Source organism: Nesoenas mayeri (assembly GCF_963082525.1).
Source record: "Nesoenas mayeri genome assembly, chromosome: 1".
Lineage (NCBI taxonomy): Eukaryota > Metazoa > Chordata > Aves > Columbiformes > Columbidae > Nesoenas > Nesoenas mayeri.
In genome coordinates this window covers 38,615,770-38,634,437 of record NC_137541.1, presented here as the reverse complement: position 1 = coordinate 38,634,437, position 18,668 = coordinate 38,615,770, and the positions used below count along the sequence as shown (strand labels likewise).

Below are 18,668 nucleotides of genomic sequence, written 5' to 3'. Positions count from 1 at the left end.
GAGTAGGCTAGCAAGAACCTTATGAAGTTCAACAAGGAGAAGTATAAGGTCTTGCACCTGGGAAAACATCATCCAGGAGTGCAGCACAGGCTTGGATCTACCCTGCTGTGGAGCAGCTCTGAGGAAAGGGACCTGGAGGTGCTGGTGGACAAGAAGCTCAATATGAGCGAACAGCGTGCTGCTGCTGTGGCAAAGGCAGTCAACAGGATGCTGGGCTGCATCAACAAGGGCATCACCAGCAAAGACTAAGGAGCCATTATTCTACTCTACTCAATACTCTGTTCAGTTTTGGTACTTGCTGTACAAAAAAGTTGTGGACAGGCTAGAGAGGGTCCAGAAAGTTGCGAACAGGCTGGAGAGGGTCCAGAGAAGGGTCACAAAGATGATCCAAGGACTGAGAAGCTGCCATATGTGAAAAGGTCGAGATAACTGGGCTTGTCCAGTCTTGAGAACAGAAGGCTTAGGGGAGACTTCATCACCAGGTTCCAGTCTTTAAAGAGTGGCTACAAAGAAGACAAAGACTCACTTTTTACAAGGAGGCACATGGTAAAGACAAGGGGTAATGGGTACAAGTGACTCCTGGAATATTCCAGTTGGACACAAGAAGGAAATTTTTCATTATGAGGACAATCAGTCATTAGAATAATCTCCCAAGGGAAGTGTGGGTTCTCCGACATTGGACACTTTCAAGATTCAGCTGGACAGGGTGCTGGGACATCTTGTCTAGACTGTGCTTTTGCCAAGAAAGGTTGGACCAGATGATTCTTGTGGTCCTTTCCAACCTGTTATTCTATGATTCTATGAACGCCTGGCCCTTTAAGGGCTTGACATGTAAGGTAGGATGTGCCTGAATACTCTGGCTAAGGTCCATTGCTCTAGGGCCATTCAGCCTCAGATAGAAAGACACAGATTGTCCTTGCTTCCTTTCAGTCTCTTGCACTTGCTGTTACCTGTGATTATGCTATATGTTCACTGCTGGTTTTGGAGGCAACAAGCACTCCAATAACCTCCAATGAAGAGTATGAGATATCCTGACCTTAAAGGCATTGTGTCAAGGTGTGGCAGAAATCCAGAATGGATCTACACAGAGAGCTGTGGGCAGGGTCAGAAATCTCTTGTGATCTTTAGGAAGAGACAGTGGCAAAGATTCAGCAGTCTCTTTCCATGGTCAGGGTCAACATTGTCAAAGAAGCAGCTAGGGGCTTATTTGGGAGGGATAAAAGGAAGGAGAAGATAGCACGACTGATTAATGCAAACTGATTCCAAACCATCACACCCATATCTGCCCTGACCCTCAGCACACCCAACATCCATTCTTAAAATTTATCGGACGCCTGCCTTTGGGTCACAACTTCCCAAGAACTCACCCTTTGTAAACTCAATTTCTGTCCTCAATTTCTGGGCCACACCAGAGGAGAATTCACCGCCCTAGGCTGGCCCAGTCTCCCAGTTCCTGCACTGGGACTGGGTCCAGCCTATCACCTCCAGTCCTTCCACCATAGCTTTCCACAAAAAGAAAAACAAAAAAGGTTGTTTCAGCAGTATTGCAGCTGACATTAAGCAGATACGCCAGCCTAAAACACATCCTTGAAAGACCTGATCTTGCCTGCCTAAAGGGTAGGAGACATATATAGGCAGCTTGATCAGGGCTCTCCTTATACATGTATCTGTGGGCAGGTCAAACCACAAGCACCCTGCAGACACCAAAATGGATGTTTCTGTGCACTGCAGAAGTACTCTCAGCCACCCCAACAAGCAGCAATGCAAAACCTGTACCTCTGTCTCTAATCCATGCTTGCTTGATCTCTTTACTTCTTGATGCTTCCTTCTTCCCACAGCCTTTCTTTTGGAATCCCTGACTGTCCTGTTTTGGAACCTTACCTACTAATTCAGTTTAACTAATAACTCCTCTAGCTGCATTCTGCTAGTTCTGGTAGCCTTAGTTTTAACAGTGGTTGGCCTTGATGAACTTTACTTTCAGTAATTTTAACCAGAAGAGTCTATATGGGAAATGCTGCATTAAAAAACTGCATGAGTCTATTTCATGTAAAAATGAAACACCTGTGAGATATTTTTTCATGAGGGTACACAAGAAGTGAGACAGGATCATATGACTAAACTAAGCCTAGAGCATCTCTCATGCTTTCCAAAGTGTAGGGTAAGTATATCTCCCTCTCCAAGTCCCTAGTCCCTCATTCATCCACATGGCACACAAACTAGTTTGGTTCTAGGCTTACCCTGGAGCAAAACAACCAGTTCCTCCCTTGAAGAAACCTAGACCATTATGAGACATGAGTTTGCTTGAGCAGCCCAGACAGACAATATAGAGTTGTCATGAACTCAGGTGGATATCAACACTATCCTAGCCAGCAATGCCTCTGGATATGCCCTTAAGGTAAGTAACACATGTTCTGAGGTCAGGGCATGAAAATTGTTGTCAACAAGGCCAGCATGGATACGTCTTAGGTCAAATACAGACTAAGAAAAAGAATTTGACATGCAGCAAAAGTCAACTTATGCTAGAAGATACCTACATTCAGGGGACTGACTCTTGTTTTAGGCACTGGTTCTGGCATCTTCCTTCTTCTAGAGAAAACTGTGGTCTATATATTAAAAAACCCACTATGATGACTGCAGTAACATCTTGGAAAAGAACAACCCAGGTTAGATCAAGGCCATGTCTCATCAAGCAATGCACTCCTTGGAAAAGCAAGAGACTGGAGGAAGAACATTTTCTAGGTGATAGAGGTTATTCCAACAAAGCAAAGAGTAAAGATGAGAATGGCCAATCCTTGCTCCAAGACATTCCTGGCTCAGAGGTGCAAACAAAGTTCTCTGAGCTATGCAAGAAGAGTTGTCAACAAGGGAACAAGATGACTGGGTGGGAGAGGGCGTTGAGCGGCCTACATAATATCAGGGTAAGTGAAGCAGGCTGTGACAGGTCATATGTGTCTTGCTTTGGATTGGGGTGGGATTTGGCTCTTTTTGTCCCTCACAGCACTCCTCTTCATATCCACCACCCCATAGGTACAGCGATTCTCCTGTACCTCCAGAATTGTTGGGACAGGAAGAACCAGATCCCTGGAAATCAGCATTTCTGATACAGAACTGGAGTTAGATCCCGTAATTGCTGCTGCCACTGCACATCCTTCCCAGCTGTGAGTAGCTCAGGCTGGGCAACAGGCAGGAGTGTGTGTAATGTGGGCACCCAGGCTGGACCACCAGTCCTTATCTCATCAAGCATGGCCAGATTGGGCAGACTGCTGCAGATCAGTACTCCAGGCTGCTCCCTGTGACTCCTCTCCCCTGTGACTCCTTTTTTTTTTTTTTCTCCAAGAATGCTCCCTGTCTGTAAACAGAGATTTAAATTGGACCTGAAAATATCTGCAGTTCTGCTGGTCACAAAGGAAAATATCAAACCAACACCATGGATGCCCTTTTCTGCTAGTTGATATAGGCTTAAAATGATCGTGTAAGTACAAAGGAAGTATAAGCATTTCCTACTACTTTCAAAGGGACAAAGCCAATGCCAAATATTTCTCAGTGCTGATCATGTCAACTGGGTTCCTATAACTATCCACAGAGAGATGAAGTTAAGGTTTGTACAAATTCAATGGCTCTTTCAGGAGGTTTCAGCTGCCATTCGTGTTGGTTTAGGGATTGCAGTATGTATGGAGAGAGCATAACACTTCTTGCACAATAATGTGGGGATTATGAGCTGTGCAGGCAGTATTTTGATGCAAGGTAGAACAGCAGTAGAGCAAATACAATAACAGAATTTTTAATGTAACAATTAAAATAAAATAATCCTTGTCCAGTGTGAGGAGAAATGCAGACTGTGACAGCCAAAGCAATAGCTCAGGGTGCAAACATGCAGGCAGTAAGTAATGCTACTGGTGCAGAGTACCTGGAATAGGCTATTTTCAGCTGCTTTTACTAATTCAAGGAACTGGATTTTATTTTAAACATAGAAAGATGGTGATTATAAAAGGCCACAACCAACAACAAAATAAACAAACAAGAAACGCCGCTGCTATAAAGATTACAGAAGAGCCACTCAGCGTCTGATAAACTTGAATGAAGAGCCAGAGGGATTTTTTTGTTGGACTCAGAAGTGCAGCAAAAATGAAACTGTATGCTTTTGGGAAAAAACAAACAAACAAACACACACACACCCAAACCAAAACAACAACAAAAAATCGCAAAATATTTTACTTTGGTAGTTCAGGAAATATTAGGCTTGTAAAACAAAGTAACTATAGATCATTTCCTCAGTACTCTAAACAGCTTTTTTCACTTCCCTGCTACAGCCTTCCTAGAAGATACCACAGTTTACCAGGCAAAGATATGTATTAGATCTGCTTTTACAACACTTAGTATATCTAACATCTGATAATGTATGAAGACTGCTGGCCTGTATGAGTGCCGAGTCAAGCAGTTGATACTCAATCTAGAATTTGCACATGTAATCTCTAGTCCCTGTTACCTTCATTCTACAATAGATAGGTGAAAAATGTTGTTGAACCATCTGAGAACCTAGCAGGAAAGAATGCACAATCAGATATTGATCTATATTTATCACCATTAAGTAACAGACTGGTATCTGCAAGATGGGGTTTGTCGCTGACTGAGAACAAAATGGCTGTAAGAATGGAAACCGATATCAGAATCACTGGGGACTTGCAGAAGTGCAGAGAAGAAGATAAGACCAAGCCATAAAAAACCAGTATGATTTAGAGCCTGTGAGCAACTTCTTCTCTGAGGGAAGTGCAAGTGTGAATCAGCCATCACAAAGAACTTGATGCCCAAAGGCTTATGCCATGGTCTTCTGCTTACCTGTGTGCGTAGTGGAAAAGAGGTGCAAGAGGTAAACCTCTTTCAGTGCTCCAGATAGGAGCACTGGACCCATTATTTTGCCCCAAACTGGAAAGACTCAGAGCAATTACAGCCTGAAAATAGACGAGCCTCCATGGTACAATGTATTAGGAATGGACCACTTGCCCCTGATTGCAATAGGCCTGGTCTCTAGGTAAGCTCATGAGCCAGACAAATCCAAGACTAAGTAAACATTAGTTGAGCTGAGTTGAGCTGAGTAAAAGCAATTTGAGTTGCTTTTGAGTCATGTTGTAAATGTAGGTAGTTTCTGTTCAGTGAGGCTGGTTTGGAAACTTCATTTTTTTCCCAGCTTTTGCTTGACAGAGTAAATTTAGGCTAGAGAAGCCCTAGGTTGGCCATGTGAAAAAAAAGACCCTCTATGAAGCAACTCCACAACGTCTCTAACAGGGACTGCAGAACGTCATGGCTTGAGGTGCATTGCCCCACTTCAGTTGTGATCTGAGGGTGAGATTTTCAGCCAAGGGTGTCAGACAGCAAGAAACAACAGCAGTGAGGGGTGAGGGGGACAGTAACAGGGAGGAGTGGGAGTTTCGGAGAAGAGAAGCAGCAAAGTAAGAACTAAAAGCAGAGGGCAGATGGGACAAAGCTGTGTGAATGGGGAAGTGGAAAGAAACAAAAGAGGAATATAGCAAACAGGGACAGTTTGCAGCCCAGCCAGGCTGAAGCAAATGACTCTCTTCCCTGGTGGGGGCCCAGCATACACAAAGAAGTTCTCATGGCCACTCAGGACTGCCTGAGCAATAGCTCACATATAATAAATCCTGGCAGGGCCCAGGGTAATGAGAATACCAGCTGTGGCCATGCACTGAGTGTCCAAAGAAATGAACCTCATGTTCCCTCCAGGAAAGGATTCCCTCTGATACCTGATTGTGCTGAAGGACAAGCCTCCTGCTCAGCTCCTGCCCAGCTTCTGCCCCCCTGTGCAGGGCTGTGAAGTGCAAATATCGTTTCTCAAAGAGCCCTCTCACACTTTTCCCACCCTTCCTAAGGGAGCAGAACCTCACAGAAAGAGGGAGAGAGATGGAGTTACCCACATTCTTCACTGCTTTGGATTCTTGTGGGGGGAAAAATGGTATCACATTTCCACCTTTGCCCACTCTCCCACATGAGTGCTGTGCAAACCCAGCACAGATGGGTTACTTGGAGGTGACCCAGCCCAGGGCCCTGGAAGTCTCTCAGAGCAAAACTGTCTCACTGAGCAATTCTTTCCCACTAGTATCTTCCTTAAATTCAGCAAAGGGAACAAGAAACACCACCCAGATGGGTGCCTGCCTTCCTCCAGCGCCACTGCACATGCAGAAGGAAACTCATGTCAAGAGCACCTCTTGGTGGTGTGAGAGGACATCAAAGCAGCCACACTTCAGTATGTGCTCAGTTAAGAGTTATGAGCCTATTTTCTGCAGTTTCCTTCCTTTTCCTGCAGCATGCTCAACCAAGAGGTTTTAATTTGGAAGGTGCCAGTTGTTCTTAAAGCGATTACAGTATGTGTTACTAGAACGCAATATCCCATTTTTAATAATTTAAATATGATGGAAAGAAAACCCCTAGAGGCCTTTCTATAGATCCCTATCTTCCCTCTACAGAAGTACTGACAGAGAAGGAATGTTTATGGATTCACAGCACAGCCCACTGACTTGGACAAGAATTAACTATCCATAGCAGTAACAGGCAATTATCTTTCAAAAGTAACTTGCCCAGAAGGGAGATGAGATATATACCTCCTTGCCAGGAATTCCACAGCTCATTGTTGGCCATACAGAACTACAATGGCTTTGACACGGGGCTCACCTGGACATGGGGTCCCAACAACAGTAACTCCTCCCTGACTGATTTAACTTGTCTTCTTCCACATGCCCTTCCATGCTGCCAGTCTTACAAGACCATATGACAGACTACAAGGACAAAAGGATGCATTGGCATTCAGCAGGTCAGTGGTTCTTGTTTGTCCCTGCCACCATTTCCTACCAAGCCACCGACCAGCTTTCCAACCAGTCTCCCTTAGTCTGAATCCCATCCCCAGCCCCAGTATCCTCACATGACTGTTACTTTGACCCAGGTAAGACCCAATGTATTCTCCAGCTCTCTCCAGATCTTTTCTTATCATCCTCATCCTTCCCACCCTGGGTGTTCACTCTCTGTTTCTTCCTGCCCTGCATCTCCCCAGGCACATAAGGGTTATTGGAATCCTTCAGACAAAAGATCTGGTAAAAACAGAAATGTTCCTTTGGAGAAGCTGATTCCAAATGCGGTTTTACCAATGCCCAGAAAGGGGTTAGTTACCTGTTTGCCTGTGCCAGGCTGGCTGCCCAACCTAGAGCTCCCTGAATCCCTCAGGACCCTGCCAGCTCCAGCTCCCTGGGGCCTCACTCATCACCCCCATGTCTACCACAGAGAGCTCTCAATGTGTCCGGTTGCCCAGGGAGCTGTAACGTTTCTTCTCCATCCACTAGTAGCATTCTCTAGAGCCAGATAAACCTGCCTTCTCTTCCGAGTGAGTCCCTACCTTCTGGTCCACTATATTTTGCACCTGACTGCCCTTTCCAGTTGCTGCTGCTGCTCTTGTGTTAGCAGCCTTGGTCACTCTCCCTTCTGTCCTTCTCTGACCTGTATTTCTATGGCCCGTTCCTGCTCTTGCTTGCAGAGGAGCCAGTGGGTTTCCCTCCTTTCCCTTCCCTACCACCCACAGAGGGAACACCTAGTACAGCTGGTCCCTTTGTGCTTCTGAAATAGCTGCAAGACTTGGAAACATTCCACAGCTGAAGGTTTCTGGGTTGCAGCCAGTGCTGAGTGATGGATGGAAAAGCATCCTCCTGAGCAGGTCAGCTGCAACAGCCTCCCATGGCTGCATCAGTACAAAGGTCACCAACCTTTGGAGAAACACTTTCCCTTAAACTTCCTTCCTTCAGGAACATCCCAGCTGAAAACCCACTGTTCTTGGTCTAACTGGCCCCCTGACAAAGCCTGGAAATTCCAGTTAATTCTGTGTCACTACATCCCTTCTATAAAATGCATCTCTGGCCCACCTACTTATCAGTTCAGGCTGGAGCACACAGATGTGCACACACATATGCACTTTTACAGGCTTAGCGTTGCATGGGAGGAGAAGGAAGAGGAGACAGACCCCCATTTTGAGCAGGGAAAGGAAGGAGTAGAGGCTCCTGGGATCTTTCTGCTCCTTGATTCTTCTGTCTTAGGGTCATTACTTCCTTCTCCTTGTTACTTAGCTCTAAAACTCTTATCTTCTGAAGACAAGATGGAAGAGGTCTGGCAGCAGCCCTCACTGGCTACTTTTGCATAGAGGTAAGGAAGAGAGTGGACAGGGAGAAGCTGGTTTGCAGGGGCTCCTCCCATCCACTAGCCTTGGCTCTTATAGTGGAGAGAAAACTGTTCATTGCATCCCTCGATGGTGAACACACAGATTCCCACAATGCTTCTTTGTATAATACTGGTAATCTGAGCAAGTGGGGAAGCGTAGCAGGACATTATCACCACAAGAGAGGAGGGACAGAATGGGCCACGGGGTGGCTGCTGCTTCCCAGAGGCTGCTTAACTTCCCTGTTCAGCCTCCACATTGTTCCCTGTGACATTCTGTCATTGATGCTCAGGGGCACTGGAGAGACTTGAAAAATCTTCATTGCCATTCATCCTCCGCCTCATCCCACTTCAGATACCCCTGCCTGTTTACACCTCCTCCAAAGTTTGGGTGATTAAGAAGGAAAGGGGTAACCTACCACTCCACTTCCTCACTCCCTTCTTCTAACCCTTATTCAGCTCCTTGTAAATGCAGTTTGGTGCCCCCAGCCATTCACTGGGATTGGATGGGAAGGGAGGGGGTGAAACACATGCAGAGAGAAATAAAAATAATTACAGCAGTCATTATCCCAATCGTGAAGTCATGCACGCCCCGCCTTCAGCTAACGGCCTGGCCGCAGAGCTGCTGCTGCGGTGGGAGGGGAGGAGGGACCGGAGGGTGGTTGTGTGACTGAAGTTCCCTCTTCCACTTCCTCCCTTCCTGTAACCTGCTGCTCACGGCAGCACGAGGACTGATACCCCAATTTGCCCATCTCTCCCCGCTGTTTGCCTTGGCCTGACTTTCCTTTGCCCCAGGCGCTGTCCTCCACCACGGGTCCAGAGACATGCAAGCCATCAAGTGTGTCGTGGTGGGAGATGGGTAGGTACCCCGCTGCTTTGCTGTGGATGCGGGGAGGGATGGGTGGTGACAAGGGGTGAGAAAGAAGGTGGCTGCTTCAGGGAACTTGCCCAGCTTTGCTTCTAACCTTCTGCAGACTGTGTTCTTTTCCTCCCTTGCTCTTCCCTCCCCCGGGGGAGGGTGTGAAAGAGGGCATTTTGGAGGGCATCTGCAAAAGAGGCATGGAAAGTGGACCAGATCTGTCCCGCGCACAGAAGGCGGTGGTGTTGCTGCCAGATTCAACAATGCAACCTGTAGGCAGGAGTTAGATTTAAAACACAAAAGGTGTGAGCACTCTCCTGCAGGTGAACGGCTCCTTGAAAGCCACCTGCTCACTAGAGCTGACAGAGAGAGGGCACAGCACTGTGATCCTGATGAGGTGTCCTCCAGTATCTCTGTGTTCAGCTTTTCTAAGCACATTTTCTCTGTACTGGAGTGTGGGGGACATTGTTTGGCAAGGGGTTTCCGTGGGCACAAGGAGGAGAAGCTCTTTCCACTGAGATAGGCACAAGTATATGCCAGTTTGGGAGCAGGGGGTAACACAACCTTGTTTTTACAATATGATGGCATCACTGCCTCTGTCCCATGATCCCTGGAAATGGCCTGATCTAAACCATCAACAAGGAAGCAGCCAGTGCTGCTGGGGGCAGGAGGGATGGGGTAGACAAGGCCTTCTCTTGTCCTGCGGGATGAGTAGATGTGGGGAAGTGAGGGAAGGAGAGTCCACATTTGGCATGAAGTAGGTTAATTCACTTCCCAGCTGGGATCTGGCCATAATGTTATCTGGGGCAGCTATCAGGTAGCAGATGAAAAGACATTTGCAGCAGCCCTGCTCCCCACAGTCACTTCCTCCTTCAAAACTCGCCTGGGGAAGAAGATGTCTGCAAACACAACAGTACATGTCAGACATATTCTCAGGGATGGGGAAAGGGACAAGGAAGGACAGAGCCCTAAAATACCACTGTTACCTCTAAGAAAAGTCCCCTGGAGGCTGCAAGCTAGAGCTGGATGGACAACTTCACTGGGCATCTATCTGTTGCCTTGTTAACTCCCCCAGTTTTCCCCTCAGACATTGCACCAACTCTGTAACCCCCCTTAAGGCAGCATTCCCCTCATATTGTGGCTTACCCCACAACACATCCTGCTCTCAACCCCTCTGACTGCAACTCCTGTTAAATGTCCTCTGCCCTGTCATTTTGCTTCTCTGTACACTGAGCCTCCCCTCTCATCATCTTGCAACACAATAGTGGTCCAGTCATTCCCCCATCACTTCAAGCTCTTGGTTTACCCCCCTTCACAACCCTCCCAGCCATATCAGCCATGTCACCCTCCCTCTGCTCGACCTTACTGACTACAGGACCTTCTGTTATTGCTATGCTAAGCTCCTCGTGTTCCCCCATAGCCTCCTTCTGGTCCCATAGCCCTTCCCACCATGCATTGCTGACCTCTTAACACTCCCTGCGTTCACTCCCAGGAAACTCACGGTGTCACTAACCTCACCACATCTTTCAATAGCTTTGCCGTAACCTTCATTCCTTCACTGACCCTTACTGCTCCTCTCTATTAGCCACACTTATTCAGAACCACCCCTACTTCCACGACTAGCCACCCTGCAGCCCTGTAGATCTCCTGTAGAACTTCAGGGAGCCTCCACAGCCATCCCTCAACATCTCTATTATAAGAGGGAAGCAAGGGAGCTGGGGAAAGAGAAGGGACTGAGGAAGGAGGATCTAAGACAGAGAGGTGGCAGAAGGAAGAAACAAGTGTCAGAGTACACTGAAGAGCTCAGTTTCCTCCTCAGCTGCTCCACAGTGCGGTGACCGAGGCAGGTGCCTTGTGACCAGGGTGAAGACGGCTGAGATGGTCAGAGTGTCCCCAGCAGCAGGATTCCAGCCTTCCCCCCAGGAAAGGTGTCTCCTTCACCCTGCCGCTGTGCTCATAGGCTGAGGCAGCAGGTTGCTCTCACCACCTCCATTACACACACACTGTAACAGAAGTATGGCCAGACCCTCCCAGGCCACACAGACCTGAGAAACAGCAGCCCAGTAGGAGAAGGATTCTCCTTTCCACACCTGTCCTGGCTGCTTTGTCTTCTTCCAGTTTCTCTCTTCTTCTTCTTTCCCTCATCACAACTTTTGCCTTGCCCACAACACCTTTTCCTCCCCGTGATAGCCTGACTACCCCCTTTCCCACCTCCCTCACACCAATACTCCCCCTGCCGTCTGGACTGTGCTGCTACCCTGGCTTATTTTTGCTCACCCTGGCTGCAGTATGGGTGTGGGGAAGACTGAGGAGAAAGGAAACACCATCTTCTAGCTCAGAAACCCCACCAGCAGCATCTGTTACCCATGAGGAGAGAAATCTTGCTGCTTGCATATGGCTCTCTCTGCAGATGCTGCTGCAGCTCACCACAGACAATCAAGACTGGAAGGTGCTGTGACTAAGTCCAGAAAAGGTGCTACCAGCCCCTGGCCACAGGAGTGCTGGTGTTCAGGGGCTGTATCTGGCTGGGTTGCTTTGTCATGGCAACCGAATCAATACACCTACCCCGGCTGTGAGCCTACAGCACTATGCACACACCGGAAAATGGGTCCTTACCTCCATCTCAGAGTGGATGTGTTTTAGCTGAGTGATCTCTGTACCAGACTGCAAAAACAAGCCTTTGTGCTCGACGAAAACAAACACTTCTGGGTGACATCCTGTCTTTCTTCCTGCCAGTTGTCTAACTTATGGTTATGTGCTGTTTGGTCCTGCAAATGTGCTCCTGCTTCCAGGAGTCTCTTGGCAGGGCTAGGTTAGAGGTGTGGAAGAATTACCCCATCCCCATCTCACCCTAGCAAGCCTACCTGCACTACCATGACTTCCTGCTATTTTTTATTTCTCTTCCAGAGCTGTGGGGAAAACTTGTCTCCTTATCAGCTACACCACCAATGCCTTCCCAGGAGAATACATCCCCACTGTGTGAGTGATACGTAAACAGGTGCTGGGATGGGTGGGAGGCATGGAAAGCAGCATGCAAAGGCATGCAGAAACCCCTTGTTGCGCACTCTGAAGGCAGGGTTTCAATCTCCATGCCAGCAGAGGAAGCCTCTGCCAGGTTTGGCAGAGGCTGCCAAACCATCGAAGGTGCCTCTACACTTTGGATCTGTCATCTTTCATCAGAAGCACAAGTGGCTTTATAAAACCCTAGTTAAAATGGGATATTTGGGAGACAGAAAACAAGCCAAGGGTCTATCTGCCAGCAAAGTTTGCAAACAGTAGATGGAGTCCTGCTAGGCAAAACAACCCAGCATCAGGCTACAAAACCTGGGCCAGACCCTAGAGAAGGCCATTGGCTGGACAGGAGTTCCCACTTCCTTCCTTGTCCAAGGTACCCACTGTCATTTGACTTGGTACCAATAACCCTGATGGTAAGAGTGCAAGATTCGGTTCAATGTCACAGTAGAAGCACTATGGAATCCAGAACATGTATGCGTGAGGCTGGGAAAGACCTGCAAACTGTCGAAATAAGGAGGGAGCTTAGAGCTGCTTTAGTATGAGTGGTCAGATGCACTTGTCTCCCTGCAGTGCATGGGGATATGTTTGGGGATGCACACCACATGAACTCATACTACATCACTGTGCTGTGGAATACAACTACGTGCTCCCTAAGGTGGGAAAAGGAGCTAGGCACAGTGTATCAGACTGCCAGCTCAGGTTCAGATTCCCTGGGAAGGACAGGTACAGGAAAACCCCAGAGCCTCGCTGTTTTCTCCAAACCTATTTGCAATGCATGTTGCAAAAAAGATGGTTTCAGCAGCAGTAACCCACTTCTTCTCAGAAGCTGGTTTGTGGAAAGGCGTCATCCCTTCCTAGCATGTAGCAGTAAAATGGCCACCCATTTTGTGTGTCACACACCATTTCTCCTGTTTGAGACCTGTGTCCGGACATGTGAAAGGGAGGCCATTTTGTGGCCCTGGACTGCATGGCGTATCTTACAATGGCAGTGTATGCCATGAGCACATGCACAAGGTCTTTGCATTGGTTCCTTCCTATCGTTGGTTTCCCTCACCTTAGCCTGAAAAAAAAAAAAATACAAAAGGAACAGGAAAGGAAATTTTCTAGGATGAAAGGAGGAACATCTCTATTGATTTAATATCCTTATTTTCCTTTAAGCCTTTGCTCCCAAGCATGCGATCCTGACAGCTGTTCTTAAATATTTCATGCTGGTTGAGAAAGAGTAAGGGGACACACCTTGGCATATTGGCCTCCATTTCAGCCGGGGTGTTGAGGAGGGCTGTTGCAAGGCTCTGAGGAAGATACATAAACATAGTTTCTTCACTTTTAAGAAGAAAGCTGGTGTTTAGACCACAAAAGAAAGAGGGGCGGGGCTAGAGCAGACACAGTTGTGGGAAGGATACTGTGGAAAGAAGTGGGAAACTGAAGGATTTATGGATCTGCACACAAGGTGGCAAAGGTGGAGCTGCAGCCAGGTACCTGTCCAGGACAGCTGGGTGATGGGGAGGAGGTTGATGTGGAGTGGGAACTCTGTAAGGTGGAGATCCACAGGAAACCAGCATCACCCAGGTGAGCTGAGAAAAGGAATCGCTTTGCTCTGGAGTGTACCTAGTGAATGTCCCCTACACTACTAGAAAGGCTCCCTCTTCTCCATTTTGAGCCATGGCTTGTCTCTGCATTTCAGGTTTGATAACTATTCTGCCAACGTGATGGTTGACAGCAAGCCTGTGAACCTGGGGCTGTGGGATACTGCTGGACAAGAGGACTATGACAGGCTGAGGCCGCTTTCTTACCCGCAGACGGTGGGTCACTGTTCCTCCCTCAGATGTGCCTCCTTCCCCCACTGCAAAATCAACATTTGCCATAACACAGTGACAGGGCTGTTCCCTCCTTTCTCTTTAGTTTACTGAGAATACCTTTGTTGGTATACCAGTGTGCTGAAACTCGAAAAGTAAAAGACATCTAAGGGTATTTTTGACCTCTATCTAAACTTTATTATGGGGATAACTTAGCAAGAAAACTGAGATCTTCGAAGATACTTATGAGCCCAGCTGACACTGATTCCAGTGTGGGACAGATGCATTACCTAGCCCTGGCAAAAAAAAAACCAAAAACCAGAAAACAAACAAACAAACAAAAAAAACCAACCCACACACCAAAAAACAAACAACCAAAATCCCCAAACACCTCCCCCAACAACAACCAACCAAACAAAAAAACAACCAAATTAAAAAGCAACCAATCAACCAAACAAAAAAAAACAACAAACAAAAAACGCCCCACTCTCGCGAAGCTAAAGTGGCTCACGGAATTTAGGATCCACGGCAGGAGCTTCCCACATTTCTGTGAACCCCACTATTCTGGCTTCTGCCTTTAAAAGAGATCTGATGTGTGGACACATATTTGATCTACTGATGCCTCAACTAAGCCCACACCTCTAGCAGAACAAGTGGATACCTCTCCTCACATACTGTATTTACCACTTTTTCAACATGTTAATGAAGTGATTTCAGGGTTTCAAAATCACCTTTCCTAGCAGACGCTGTTCCAAGCAGGCTCTTGGTAAGCTCAGAAAGACTCTGCTGCCTCAGGTGTTGGTCTGAAGGTTGCCATTGCAAGCAAAAGGGCTGGGAACTGAGGATACTACTTGTTTCAGCTAGGTTCAGCCACCTAAGGGTCAGATACTTGGCACAGGGTGCTTGCCTAGGCTCCTTCTACAGTTCGTAACAAGCAGTCACATTTCTCAGCAACATGCTTGCACCGACTCTGGGACATATACCAAGGATAGGTGGGGGAACTGTTTCCAAGGTACTTGGATGTAATCCAAGGTACTTGCCTCTGATAGTTGTAGAAGTATAGAAACTGATAGCTTGGGCCTGACACCCTTGTTTTAGCTGGGTGAAGTCAGATGAAATAAATGTAACGCTGAAGAGCTGGTTTGGTTTTTAATGGAGGTCTAAATTCTACCATGCCCAGGAGAATTGCTTACGTGGATAACCAAAACTCCACCTCATTTGCATCCTGCGTGTGCGCTTTTTGGGCTGAGCCAAGCTCTGTCTCAACACCAGGCAAAATTGTTCTGGCCTGATAGCTCCCTGGTGTTCTGTGAGAAATGAGCAGGATGCTGTCAGGCCATTTCCCATGAGGATGAGTGTGCCTACCACAAAAACCCCATCCTCACAGTTAAACATTTGGCTCTTCTGATAATGGTGGCTATGGTTACCATGAGTCAGGGGAGCAAACATCCTTCTTTCCTCTAGAGGCAACTGGCAGCAGTCAGGACTGTGTTACACTGTGACAGACAGCTTTCCCCAGCATGACCCTCTGCTGCAGAGGGAAGATGCTGCTCAGCCAGCTATTCTCTCCCTTCCCTGCCTCCTGTCATGCAACCCCACACTCTCATCCTAACTCTGCACCATGGTTGTATGCCTACAGGACGTCTTCCTGATCTGCTTCTCCCTTGTCAGCCCGGCATCTTACGAAAACGTCCGTGCTAAGGTGAGACAGAAGTATCCTGGTCCTTAGAGGTTGAGGAGGGTGAGATTGATGGTGCTAGCTATCTTGCTGACATTTTTTCAGGGATGCCTCTTTGTTTCTCTCATGCATGCCCATATGTGTGACCTTTCCTCACATCTTTGCCATTTTGCTCCCTTGCTAGTGGTTCCCCGAAGTGCGGCACCACTGCCCTAGCACGCCCATCATCCTTGTGGGCACAAAGCTGGATCTTCGTGATGACAAGGACACCATTGAGAAGCTGAAGGAGAAGAAGTTGTCGCCCATTACATATCCTCAGGGCCTTGCACTGGCCAAGGAAATCGGTACGTGCTTGGGACTACATCTTGGACCTAGTGGAAGGCAAGAAGCATAAGATATGGTCTTCCCTTCAACCTAATGAGGCTTTCTTAGAGGTATCTCACAGTGAGGGACACAGGGAGACACTTCAAGATTTGTGGAACAAAGTGCACTTGAGGAGGGTCAGGAAGGAGACCTGTTCCTTGAGGAAGACTCAAACCCTCAAGCCTCTGTTTTCTGCCTCTCTTTGGCCACCATCCACCACATACACACACACAAATATACGCTTGTATATTCCCCTTCCCTTTTACTCTGCTCTTTCTATCTGGGCCAATACTCTTCTGTGAAAGCCGCAGCTGCTCTGTGGGCAGAGGCCTCTCCTCCACATCCGGAAAGAGGCGGAAGAGTGAGTTTTCTAACATCTCTCAGGAAGAATTGCAACTGCAGCTTCCCGTCCTGCCTCTGACTGCTGGGGCTTGTACACACGACCCCGGGTACTCATGTCTCACCCCACTATTCACCTCAGGGGCATCAGCTCTCTCCTGTATTGTGCGACAAGCACAAATGCCCGTTCCAGGTAATCTGTCTTCTCAGATGTAGCACACAGAGGCAGCACAGGGGATGGGAAACACAGCTTGAGGGAAAAGTTTTCCATCAGGAATTCAGCGGAGAGGATACCTGACCAGGGAACAAAGCCAGCCTCACACAATGGCTCTGCTCTGGCTACAAGGGTGGAGAACAGGTAAACCCTGGTCTCATACAGCTGGCAAGCTTTGCCCTGAAGTCAAGACTGCCTGGATGAGTGAAGTGTGTCCTGATAATGCTCAACACCTGAGCCGTGTTTATTCAATTCAGGCAAGATCCAAGTGCCTTGCTCTTCAGCACAAGGTTTCTGAGAATTTAGAGGTGCAGAGTCCCAAAAGGGAGGTGCTGCATGATTTGAGATGCCACCAAATGTGCTTGACACTCAAACCCTGAGAAGACTCAAGACTTCATCTCAAGATGAGACCGAGGGAGTGTTTAGGTGGTGTGTATATGTTTCAGGACACTGTAAAACAGGCACTGGGGAAGGAGGGTGTTGTGGCTGTAAGATGATGTGAGCCAGAAACCTACCAGTGGTATAGGCACATGCATCTCTTCCTGCTTGATGTGATCTGTAGTATTCCTCCTGTGTGTTTCTCTTCTGAGGACCCTCTGCAGCAGACGCATGGGTACCCCAACTGCCTACCCCAGTTCCCTTCCTCCTCATTACACCACCTGCTTTCCTCCCAACAGACTCTGTGAAATACCTCGAATGTTCGGCTTTGACGCAGCGTGGCCTCAAGACAGTGTTTGACGAGGCCATCCGAGCAGTCCTCTGTCCACAGCCCACCCGGACAAAGAAACGAGTGTGCAGCCTCCTCTAGGCAAGTAAGTCTGAAAGGATCCTGGGGAGTGACACCAGTGGCCCTTTCCTGCTCCCGAAACATCGCAGCCACTGGGTTTCTATGACCTGCTGTGCCTGGTGGGATGGGTCAGCCTCAGAGAGGGAGAGGCAGCAGTCCTGCCTGGGGAAAGGACTGGACATGGTATGGTGGAGCATGTGGATCCCTGAACCATGTTCCCCTCCTTGCTGCCTGCCCATGGACAGGTTTTCCCCTCACCTCCTGGTGCATGGTGGCTCAGGATTTTCCACCTCTCCCCTCACAGAGAACTGTCTGTCACCTTCTGCCATAGAGGGAACTGTGTCCAAGCTGCCCTGGGGATGACCTGCTATGAGAGCTGTGAAGCCACAGCCCTTGTCTAAGGAAAAAAGAAAAAAGGAAAAAAAAAAGGGGGGGGGCAAAAAAAAAGCTGTTCCTTATTCGTAGTAGTTGCCTAATGGCCCTTCCTCTTACCAGGCCCCGCTGACCTCCAGGGGGTTTTATGTTGCTGTTCATTGGCAGGCACCAGCTTCTCCCCCAGGTTTCCTTTACTCCTCCTGTTGTACCCACTTGCCTTTCCCCTTCAACTCAAGGCAGGAGAGGGAGGAGAGATGCTTCAGGAGAGAGGCTTCAGGATGAGAGGCAAAGCTGGCTAGAACCTGATGAGAGAGTGGGAGCTTTCTAGCTGGGACCCTGCCCTTTCGTTCTCCCACTACCACCAGGACAGAGGGAGGGAGAGCAAGAAAATAGCTGAGATGTTTTCATGAGCTCTGTGATGTTTTTGGCTACAGATTCCGGCCCCATCCCGATGCCAGACTCTGCCCAGCACACAGGAGAGCGATGGCTCCAGCATTCTGGAGCTCAGTACTTTGTGGCAGTCTCCGCGCTTTTTACTTCTGCTGGCTTGAAAGACTCTTGTGGGTCTGTAGCACTGGTTTATCCGTTTGCACAACTTCCCCACACTCTCCCCACCCCAGCTGCCCCTTCTCTTCCCCACCAACCCCCCAGGTTACAACATAGTGAATAAGACCAAATAAACAGACCATATTCTTGCCATGTATGTGATGTGTTACACCTTGGGGAGACACAGCCCTGAACAGTGAGCAACAGGACAGCTGGGTTGGAGGCACCTGCCAGCTGTGACAACGCAGACAGAGTTTGGTATCAGGAAGCCCCAACCACTATAAGATGAAGAGATGAGGCCTGATTCATGCACTGAGTTGCTATGTTCTCAGCTGAGTCCCCTGCAGTCCTCAGAAAGGTACAAATATCATGTGCCAGCCAAAGATACCTCAACTTTTGCACTTCTTCCTTTCAGCCTCCATATGTTAGAAGGAGAAGTTGTCTCCCCTGGAGGACACACAGAGGATGAGATGCAGGCTTTGGGAGGG

General features: G+C 48.1%; 1 protein-coding gene across 2 annotated transcripts; it reads left to right on the top strand.

Annotated features, from left to right (window-relative positions):
* Nucleotides 1-8,919: 8,919 nt before the first annotated feature.
* RAC2 (Rac family small GTPase 2) lies at nt 8,920-18,315 on the top strand. 2 transcript variants are annotated; one of them, XM_080354209.1, is made up of 7 exons: nt 8,920-9,067; nt 11,975-12,046; nt 13,767-13,884; nt 15,518-15,580; nt 15,741-15,900; nt 17,150-17,280; nt 18,069-18,315. In XM_080354209.1, exons 1-6 carry the CDS (start codon nt 9,033-9,035, stop codon nt 17,278-17,280), a joined length of 579 nt encoding a protein of 192 aa, XP_080210335.1. In that variant the 5' UTR covers nt 8,920-9,032; the 3' UTR covers nt 18,069-18,315. The 2 variants fall into 2 exon arrangements, with proteins under 2 accessions (XP_080210335.1, XP_080210334.1); XM_080354208.1 differs by having other exon boundaries at nt 17,150-17,284.
* The last annotated feature ends 353 nt before the right edge of the window (nt 18,316-18,668 follow it).

Coding starts and splice junctions, on each gene's coding strand:
- RAC2 (XM_080354209.1), top strand. CDS start 9,033: ATGCAAGCCATCAAGTGTGTCGTGGTGGGAGATGG. Junction 9,068..11,974: donor TGTGTCGTGGTGGGAGATGG/GTAGGTACCCCG, acceptor TTTCTCTTCCAG/AGCTGTGGGGAAAACTTGTC. Junction 15,581..15,740: donor ACGAAAACGTCCGTGCTAAG/GTGAGACAGAAG, acceptor CTCCCTTGCTAG/TGGTTCCCCGAAGTGCGGCA.